Below are 10,692 nucleotides of genomic sequence, written 5' to 3'. Positions count from 1 at the left end.
TATTTTGAACATTTTATTTAAAACCTTTGTTCATTTTATTCATTAGGAAAATAGGATTAACATGAGAAGTAGTAATGTTGTAAAACAGATCAATCATCATAGGAAATCCACTCTACCTTTACTTTCCTCATAAAATATGGTCACAAAAATGTATTAAAACTTTTTTTGATTAGTGATTACTTTTGCAAATAAAACTATTATATCCTGTTTGAATTTGGAGTAAAATCATCAGTTATAGACTCAGTGTCTATAAATAAATTCAATACAAATTTAACAAACCATATTAACAAAACATACTGAATGATGAATTTATTTAATCCCAAACAAATTTAAAGATCACATCTTTCATCTTGTCTTTATAAACATTATCAAATTTCTCGGTTTGGGCCTCACTAAAAAGGTTCTTCCAGTCACCAGCTATTCCTGAAGAAAAACACAGAACATGGAAGCATTTAGATTTTGTGCCACAAGTTGTCGATTTACATTCAACTCTTAAGGAGGTGCACTTGCACAGAGTGACATATGTAATGTGTTTTTGAAATTACCTTTCCTGAGAAACTCAGACTTCTTCTGATCCATGAACTCTTCGGGAACCAGAGAATAGTTGGACATCTTGTTCTGCTTCATGTTCTTGAACAGACAATTCTCTGCAATTTTCTCAATCACTTCTTGGCTCAGAGGCTTCTCAAGAAACTTGGCTATTTTTGTGACAGTGCTTTTCAAGTCCTGCAGCATATATTAATGATTATGAGCATGTTGTAATGTTTACTGTGTAACACTATATGTGCATGCATGGGGTACTATTGTGAAAAAGAATGGAGCTTATGATACAGTTCAAATCTGGACATGTATAATGTGCAAAGTGAGATGTGCAGCAATTGCTTACTTGTATCATCTCCTCATATGAAATGTAGAAAATGTGATCTTGGTCTTTTGCCTTGAGCCAGCTCTTTACATGGTCAAACCATGAACCAAACATTACTGTGGACAGTGAAAATGAAAACACTGCTAGAGAATTGCAAAGTTTATAACAAACAACAGACAGAATCAGAAGCAACATACTGATAAAAATATAATACAAATATTATTTATTAATCAGTTCCTTCACGATGCTTGATTTTGCAATCACACAAAAAAAAGTGCTTGCAATTTTTCAGAATTTATGCAGATTTTCTTAATCACGATACACAATCAGATAAAGCCCTTGATTTCATGTATACAGTTATCACAGAAAGTTATTACATGCGTCTCTTCACTTATAAGAGTTTAAAAGAAGAATCCTGGGCTTATAATTGCATCAATTCAAGTAGGTTTTCACAAAGAAAGCACAAATCTAATCCTAAAAAAGATGCTGTAAAATAAAGCATTTCTGTCTGAAACAAGCACAAAAATACTTTGAAACACTGGAGAGTTAATATGTCATGTTAATACATTATTCTGCATATAGATTTACAGTTAGTATTTAATACAAGTCCTATTATCTAATTTTGCAATACATTATATCCTGTATTTAAACATCACTTTGTGGGCTTTTTATTACGTTCATAACAGCCTCATAAAAGCTATGTTAGAAATGTGAAGTGATGATGTAAGACTTTTACTTTTGCCGTCCAGAAACTTTTCCAGAAACTCGTCGGCAGTGCCCGGGTTCACCAGGTATGAGGCCATTCCATAGTAGTGGAAGGAGGAAGTAAACACGTCCTTCGGGTTTCTCATTACATAGATGACCTGGAAAATAGAGACGTGCTGTCTTTGTCAGTTTACTTGAGCTAAATATTGACAAATAAACCTGCCACAGGATATTATTACTAAACAAAATGCTAGGATGAGTTTATTTTCAGAGTATTTTCATTCTTAATGCAAGTGTATATCATGGACCATGGATTTTAACTGAGAATTCATACAGTATTAAACCACAGTAAGGCCAAAGTAGATATAACCTTTTAACTGTGATTTTTTACCAAAATATTATAAACTAAAGTTAATAAAATGTCTTTTTGCAAATTATCACACATAAAGAGTCACTAATTTTGGCAAACCTTATAATCGTCTTGAAATAGAAATAGGCAAATATAATGAACAAGTGACTTCAATCTCATTTTTATACAACTGAGCAATTGAGGATTAAGGGCCTTAATCAGGGGCCCAGCTGTGGCTACCACATCCCCCATCTGGACAGGTACCAACACACAAACTGAACATTTTAATCTGAACATAATTGGAAGAGGCATGCTAATACTTTTGGTTTGACTTTGAAAAACGACTCGTTCATCATGCCATAATGGAAGTGGGTCGCAAAGACGCGTGGAGAGGGCCTTTGCTCCAGATTGAGTATCTTAGCCCGGTGCTCCTCCAGCCATGGAACCCGGTCCCAGTTTGGTATAGTGTGCACTGGAGTGAGATCTCCATCACTGTGGATCAAAGGAACAATCTCCTGCATCCATGTTGTGCCTGAGAACAACAAAATAATGAGACTAATTATAACCCACTGACAAAGGTCAGTTAGTAAAGAAGACTGATGCTGCGTTTACATGCACAGCGACTGAAACTGACAAAGTGACTAGAGAGCATTCATTATCAGTGAGAGCTGATGATTAGATGTGGAAGTTGAACTTTACACAAATATGGATCACCTTGGTGAAGTGATTACAAATGCGACAGTAGAGCGCATGTGATCCATGGCAAAGAGCACACACTGCTTCTCCTTCTGCATCTTGTTTGATATGATGAAGATATACAATGGTAAATTTTATATAAAAACACCAGATTTTCCTCCAGAATGTTTTATTTTAGTGGCTAGAAAGCTGATTCGGAATGCTAGTTGCGCCACCCACAGATAAACGTTATTAATATGTCAACCAGTTCAAGTCAAGTCAAGAAGCTTCTATTGTCATTTCAACCATAAATAGCTATTGCAGTACTCAGTGAGATGAGACAACGTTTCTCCAGGATCATGATGCTACATAAAAGCAAAGACAGAGCTACATAAGGACTTAGTAAGTTTGTCCTAGCCACATAAAGAGCAACTGTCCATACTGGTGCAAACAGTTCAGGACAAGACAAACAAGACAGACAAGACAGTACATGAAAAAGTTGTAGTCATGCCTACTGGCAACTTCAAAGTACAGTAACTGGAGACTCGAAGTGATAAAATGTATGTGCATGTAACAAATACAGCAACAACACCTGTAACGTTGATGGAAGTACAGCTTTGCGCAGAGGAGCTCAGGGTTCATTTTATTCTGTTCTTCAAAACTATGTTGTCATTGAAGCCTGTGTACATACCGGTCTGTTGATGGCATTCTGAGATTGATGAAGATTATGATACCTGAGCACATTCTTGTCTGAAATCTGACCCTAATGCATCATGCTGCACTGCATTTTTATGTTCACAATACCTCAAGATATCACTGTTCCCACATGTAGAAAAACACAATATTTGTTTAAAAATATTAGATATTCAAATGTAGTTATTTAACTCTTTCCCCAGAAGCCTCCTATATGGAAATGGTGGGAATGGTGGGGGGGAGTTGTCCGAGGATTGCCCCCCACCCACCCCCCCACTTTTTTTTTTTTTTTAAAAAATATCGCACTCTCTATTGTGAAAAATATATGTATGTATACCTAAATAATTGTGTAAGTACAAAAAAAACGCAAATGCATTTAGAAACAGATGGTTTGCCCCACTGCCTGCTTTCCCAGGTCATCTCACCTACTCTGCACACACGAGTCAGGTGTGTGGCTGCGGCTCAGTTAATGTTAAACTCCATTAAGTAGGGGATTTTATTCACTTTAAGTAAAGTAATTATCTTTAATGCAGACTGATTCATAATTTAGTTGCGGCAAAAATGCTGATTACGGATGTAATTTTCCATGAAGCTGCTATATTAGCGATTAAAATATGACTTATCTAGTTAACGTTAGCTTGTTTACTTACTTGCTGCATAGTGCACTGTAACTAACACGCCAAAGCCGTTTCCCATGCATTGTTTTATTTGGGACGACTTGGCATAATGTTAACTTAACATTAACGGCCACAATTAGCATATTGTTTAGCTGTTTAGCATATTTACTAAATGAGCACTGTGCTACGTCCGAACTGACCTCACTGTATTTTTTGTATAATCAATTTCTATGGTTATTAAGTGTCTTAATTAATTTTAAATAAAATGTTAAACCTTTTTTTAATTCCTTGTTTTTATTGTTGTGATTATTTTTATGATGTTTTACTTTCTTTGAATAAAAACTTTGAAAATACCCATAATGACGCGTCTCCATGCTACAATAATAATGAAATGAAGCGTAAATGAAATTTACGCTTATGGCAGACACCTTTATCTAGAGTGACTTTTTTCGATTGATACAACTGTGCAATTGAGGGTTTGGATCTGAGATTTGAATTCATGACCTTCAAATCAGTAGTGCAACACCTTGATCACTAGGCTACCAAGTCCCCACGACTAAAATGAATAGAGTTCTTTATAAATTGTCTATAGAAGTGGGTTTTGAGAAAAAGTTTTGGTTGTTTACGTGCGGAAGCAGAATCCAAGTGAGAAGAAGATCGCATTGAACAGAGAACAGCTGTGGGTGCACGAGCCCAGGTGTTCTTACATTTACGTTTTTCCAAAAATAAAACGCAATAGAAAAGATGATCCTACCAGATTTAGGATAAGTGACGATGAGGACGTCGTCTGGGCGGAATGTGAAATCTTCATAATATTTCAGGCTGTCTGGAGGATGTAAAGCTTTCGGCACAAAGACCTCTTTATACACGTCATATAAATCTGCTTCTGTCATTTTAGAATAAGTCTGGGAAGACTGAGAGTTCAGCTCCTTTTTCTACTACAAGTTTCCACACCGAACTTCAATCTTTGTCCTCTTTAGCTCCAACCTTGAAAAAATCAGATTCTTTTCAGTGAGTCGGTTCATTTGGCTCAGTTCAAAAAAAGAGTCGATTCTTTCAGAATTCTCACTTTATATTGACCTCAGTTTATAATTTAGTTTGTTATTTGGGTAGTTGACGTGACATGGCTTTTTCACTGTCACAGAAGATAAAACATAATTTATTTCACATTTTCATAATTTAGAATACTGTAAATGGTTAAACATTTTCTTGTTGTTGAAATGAATTTTCTTTATGGTAATTAATTTTTGTGCTTATGTCATTTTCTTTCTACATTTCTCTTTCTATGTCGAAATGAATGTGCCAACCCCACTCTGGTCATGCTGACCTGTGATAAGTGTGTTCTTGTTTTCTTGTTTTTGTACCCTGTGTTCCTGCAAACATAAGCAGGATGGTAAGGCTTGCTGATAACGTAACCATAATCTTAAGGGAATAGAAAACGAGGATTCTCTGTCATGTAAAATTGTATTTCTGCGTTATATGTTATATGTCATCTTCACCTCTTCTGATTTAATGTTCTTGATTTGAATCTATCCTGTTCCTTTAGTGCTCTTGACCGGATGAAAAGACAAGATAGGTTGACCTGCTTGTGAGATTACTCGCAGGACACTCAGTTTCTCTTTGCTCATGTACAGGCCTTCTGACCTTCAATGCTTGGATAAGAGTTGTGAGGAAGCAGCATTCTAGCATACGCCTATCTATGTTGACAAACTTGGCCTCCGCCTTATCTCATACACCATAGCTTACTGTATTTTCATTGCGTACATATTCTGTTCTGTAGCTCAGTCCTTTGAACAGCTGTTTGGAATAAAACAGATTTGATTTCAAGAGTGTGGTTAGTTCTCTCAGTGCTCCGGAGCTCCTATTGTTTTGCAGAGTTAAATGGACGCGGACAAGTGCGAGGAGGAGTCTTTCTTACAGTTTGGTGACCCCGACGTGATACTCTCGATCAGGTAAGACATGTTTGATTGACTACCTGGTCGGCAGTATTACTAGGAAGAAGTTATCCCAATATTGACGGGATATTTATCCTTGGCTTCGTTTGAGAAGGCCAAGAAGGTTATCCTTGGTTTCGTTGGAGAAAGCCAAGAGGGTTATCCTTAGTTTTGGCAGGAAAAACTAAGCAGAGTGCACTACATATATATTTCCTCTCTTGACTTCTCCACGCCTCTTTTCTTTGCCTGTTGTAATATTTTGTTTGTTCATAATGGGGAACTCGTATCCCAAGCCTATGCCTGGTGAAACACCGTATGATTGGATGACACGATGTGGTTAGGATATTATGCACAACCATTTGTTGAGAATTTGGCTGGCTGGACTGAGGCCAATCCTCAGATTCCATCATACCCACGTGATGGTACTTTTGATCCAGGTTATTTAGCCTCCGCATACCGTATGATTTTTAGAGGGTATAGGAGATCCACAGTGGGAGTGTTGATATGCTAATTAAGAGTTCTCGTAACTGTCAGCTTACAGGAGCAGATTATCTATTTATTCTCCAGAATAAATTAGGCGATCAGTATGATGAAGAGAAACTAATTGAACAAGTTCCTGTGTTAAAACCTCAGAATGATGAAGTAGTAAATATAACAAAAAAGGAGGAAGAAAAAGAACTCAAACTCAAGTTGTTTCCACGTATTTTTGGAAGGATAATAAAGATGCTTTAGACCAATTGCGTCGGCAGCTCACTAAATATCTGCTTAATATTAAACATGCTAATCGTGATCTCTCTCAGGTTACTAACTGTAAGCAGGAAAACTGAGAGTCCGTGTTTTGGACTTGATTTAGCCAGGTGTGGCGACATTTAGGAGGAATGGAGCTCGACCTTTAACCTCCTTGGCCGTGATCTTATGAGTCTCCTGGGACTCTTTATAGCTTTTAGAGGTTCCCACATGACTGTACAAACTCTGTTCCGGATATTCTCACTCTCTCTGACTGCGTACTTCCACATAACGCTGCTGCAGTTAACGCTGTCTGTTCTCTCCCTGCTCTCTCTCCCGCTCTAGAGTCTGTTCCTTCTTTGTGAGTGGAACACAAGGATGACGTGGGCTGTGTTTCCTGTCCTCCTTATGAGGCCAGAATTAAACACCTTACACCTGTGTATATTAAACAGTACCCTCTGTCTCATGAGAAAGCCACTGGAATTGACGTTATTCTTCATTCTCTTTTACAGCAGGGGGTGGTGATGCCATGCAATACAATAGCCCATACAATACTCCTGTCAATCCTGTTCCAAAACCAGATGGCTCTTGGAGATTCACCCAAGATATGAGTAAAATAAACGAACTTGTTATTCCTGTTGCTCCAATTGTCCCTGATGTATCCTCAATTATAGCCTCTATTCCATGTACACATAGAGTATTTTCTGTGATTGACCTTTGCTCTGCTTTCTTTAGTGTTCCTGTAGGGAAGGACACACAGCCACTCTTTGCCTTCACACACAGGGGACAGCAGTATACGTGGACCAGGTTGCCACAGGGTTACATCGATTCCCCCGCGGTCTTCGCGACCACGGTCAAGAACGCCCTGTCAAGCCTCTGCCTTCCCCCAGACTCAGTGATCTTACAATATGCAGATGACCTCCTGGTGGCTGTGGCCGATTATGACACCTGCCAAGCAGCGACCCTGGCTCTACTCACACACCTGGCTGAGAAAGGTTTTAAGGTGTCCAAGTCAAAACTCCAGTTCTGCCAGAACACTGTCCGCTACCTGGGTTATGAACTCTCTCAGGGCTCAAGGAAGTTAACTGCTGAACGAATACAAGTTATCATGGACACTCAGCGGCCTGCCACTAAACAGGCTTTACAGGCCTTCCTCGGCCTCATCAACTACTGCAGCCAGTGGATCCCAGACTGCTCTGTGTATGACAAATGTCTGCGTGCTGCGATGAAGCATTCTGATCCTTCATCCGCACCTCTCTCATGGACTCCAGAAATGCGGGATGCTTTTGAGGCCTTGAAACGGGCCCTGTGTACGACTCCTACTCTGGGACTCCCCAACTACAGCCTTCCTTTCCACCTGTATGTTGTGACTCAGCCAGGAACAGCCTCTGGGGTGCTGGCCCAGGAACATGGGGAGGCATGCGACCTTGTGCGTTTCTTTCTAAATCCCTCGACTCTGTGGCTCAGGGTTTGCCGGCCTGTCTACGTGCTGTTGCCGCCTGTGCTCTGATGGTAACTGATGCTGAGAAGATCGTTTTATCTCATCCTTTGATCTTACACACCTCACATCAGGTAATGCAAATTTTACGTAATTTAAACACACAGCACATGTCATCCCAGCGTCGTTCAGGATATGAGACCGTGTTATTGGCCACTGATCATTTAACTGTACGTCCGTCATCCTCTCTTGACACTGTAGCGCATGCCCTGCAGCGCCTTCTTAATGCACAGGATGATTGTATGGGTGACTCTGATCATGATTGCCTTACTGAAATAGTCAATGCCACTAGCATTCGCCCTGACCTCTCCTCTGTTCCCCTACAGACAGGTGATGGCTCTTTATATGAATTTGTTGTTTTAATAGCCAAGTTATTGTTAGTTTTTTTAGAACTTTGAGCCAAATCTCAAAATTGTCCTATGGTGTGACGGTAGACAACATTATTTCATAAATATTACATTTTATAAATAAAGAAAATAATGTTTAAAAATCTTAATGAACACTCCTGGCATAATTGTGCAAGTGTCTATTTCACTAAGTGGCCATCACTTTTCATATACATACATTTCTAAAAGTGTAGGAATTTCATAAAGTTTGTCACAGAAAAAAAATGTCCTTTGGTGTTATGCAAAAACCTAATTTTAATTTGGGCAATATCATGGACAACTACATTTAATTGAAAGACCCCACTCAAGGTCATGTGACTGAAGACCCCTATGAAGGCCATGAGAAGTGCACATGGTATGTATTTCTCTCAGAATTGTTTAAATATATAACTATGTTTTAAGACCACTGAAGTTGTTAAGTTTTTTTTGTCCTTTGGTGTGACACCCCTAAATTACATTTTACAATTACAGGGTCTTTAAGAATTGGGTAAAGAAGTCTGGCACAGTCGAAAACCTGGTAGAGCAATTCAGACTTGAGCTTGAATCCATCGGTAGCCATCAATTCAACTGGTTGCATCAGGCAGAAAAATTTAGGGAAATAAAGGAAAATGTTGCTCAAAATGAAATTGTCTTGCACATAGACTTTTCAGAGAACTACGGCTGCAAGCTGAATTCAGAAATCCAGTCTTATCACTTCGCGGGAAGCCGAAAGCAAGTCACACTGCATACTGTAGTTGCCTACACATCAAAAGGAACCCAGAGCTATGCAATTCTGTCACCATCATTAAGGCATGATGAGAGAGCTGTTTGGGCACACATTGTGCCTGTTCTGGAAGATGTGATGCTGGAACATAACCAAGCCATTGATATGTTGCATGTGATCAGTGATGGTCCTGTAACACAATACAGGAACAAAACCAACTGCTTTCTGTTAAGCCAAGTTCCCTTCACAATGGGCTTTAAACATGTAACTTGGAATTTCTCAGAAAGGTCACATGGCAAGGGAGCCCCAGATGGTGTTGGGGGAGCAGTCAAAAGAACAGCAGACAAGTATGTTCTGAGAGGCAGTGATTTTCAATCTCCAAGAGATTTCTACGAGTTCCTATCCTCCCAAACAGAGACGAGTGTGAAATTCAAATGGATTGAAGAGTCAGATATTGAGGCCTACGACAAACTAATACCTCCATCTGTCAAACCAGTTACAGGGATTCTAGGTACACACCAAGTCTTGTCATCATTACCAGGAGTGATCCTGCACAGAGACTTAAGTTGTTTCTGTTCATATCCTGAAGTGTGTTCTTGCCACAAATCAAAGAAGGTGGATTTTGGAAATGCTTTGGAGACTGAATCAAATGACCTCTTTGAGGAAGAAGATAGATGCACACAAGGAAAATTTGTCATTGTGGAGTATGATGGCAGACCATATGTTGGGCAGATCGTGGAGGCTCATGGAGATGAACTAAAAATAAACTGCATGAAGCAAAAGAGTGAGAATTCATTTGTGTGGCCGGAGAAACTTGAATGCATTTACTATTCACGGCAGATAATTGGTGTCATATCTGAACCGGAGCCAATGCACCGTGCTGCTCGACTCGCACCCCTTGACTGGTTGATGTTCAATTCTTGATTGATTGAATGCTGCCACGTGCTAAGATGACCTCACTATTGAATATGTTCTAATATAATAATATCATCTAAAAATATAGTTTCTGGAATTGTTTTATAATAGAAATTTCATACATGATTGGTAATATTTTAAAATGAATTGAACTTTTTTCAAAAGTTCCTAAAAACTGAAAAAGGAAATGTGTGCGATCTTCGTGATTTTCTCAATGTGTTTAAATGTTTTAAGTATGATTAAAATTAAAGATTAACTGTTCTAAAAATATGTTTTAAATGAAATGGTATTCATGTTATTTTATTTTCATGTCACTGTTACTGTTTAACTGATGAATTTTGCAGTTTGACAATGTCACAGTATTATTTTGAAACGTTATGAATTTCTCAAAGGTACTATATGCATCAATGTTTCCTTATTGATGCATAAGTATCAAAGTTACTTTTGGTGTGCTATGTTTTGCACAGTTTATATTATTGACAAATAAAAACAAATGTCCTCCTTTTTAATTGTTACAATAAACACTACATATTCTTACTCTTTTTATGCAATGACTTTCTTTGTCCTTTGGTGTGATGTTTTGTCCTATGGTGTGACAAACATAAAACAACAGAAAAATATAATTA

The 10,692-nt window shown here is 38.4% G+C and overlaps 2 protein-coding genes across 2 annotated transcripts; one reads left to right on the top strand and one right to left on the bottom strand.

Annotated features, from left to right (window-relative positions):
• Positions 1 to 4,909, bottom strand: LOC113662517 (sulfotransferase 2B1-like). The gene is made up of 6 exons (XM_027177412.2): positions 4,659 to 4,909; positions 2,240 to 2,451; positions 1,602 to 1,728; positions 887 to 981; positions 546 to 726; positions 1 to 423 (listed from the first exon to the last, which is right to left on the bottom strand). Exons 1-6 carry the CDS (start codon positions 4,795 to 4,797, stop codon positions 314 to 316), a joined length of 864 nt encoding a protein of 287 aa, XP_027033213.1. The 5' UTR covers positions 4,798 to 4,909; the 3' UTR covers positions 1 to 313.
• Positions 4,910 to 8,738: 3,829 nt separating this feature from the next.
• LOC113662569 lies at positions 8,739 to 10,603 on the top strand. The gene is made up of 2 exons (XM_027177485.2): positions 8,739 to 8,803; positions 8,920 to 10,603. The coding sequence occupies exon 2, from the start codon at positions 9,290 to 9,292 to the stop codon at positions 10,073 to 10,075; it is 786 nt and encodes a 261-aa protein (XP_027033286.2). The 5' UTR covers positions 8,739 to 8,803; positions 8,920 to 9,289; the 3' UTR covers positions 10,076 to 10,603.
• Positions 10,604 to 10,692: the final 89 nt, after the last annotated feature.

The sequence above is a fragment of the Tachysurus fulvidraco genome, chromosome 8 (assembly GCF_022655615.1).
Source record: "Tachysurus fulvidraco isolate hzauxx_2018 chromosome 8, HZAU_PFXX_2.0, whole genome shotgun sequence".
Lineage (NCBI taxonomy): Eukaryota > Metazoa > Chordata > Actinopteri > Siluriformes > Bagridae > Tachysurus > Tachysurus fulvidraco.
This window is presented reverse-complemented; position numbering and strand designations above follow the sequence as displayed.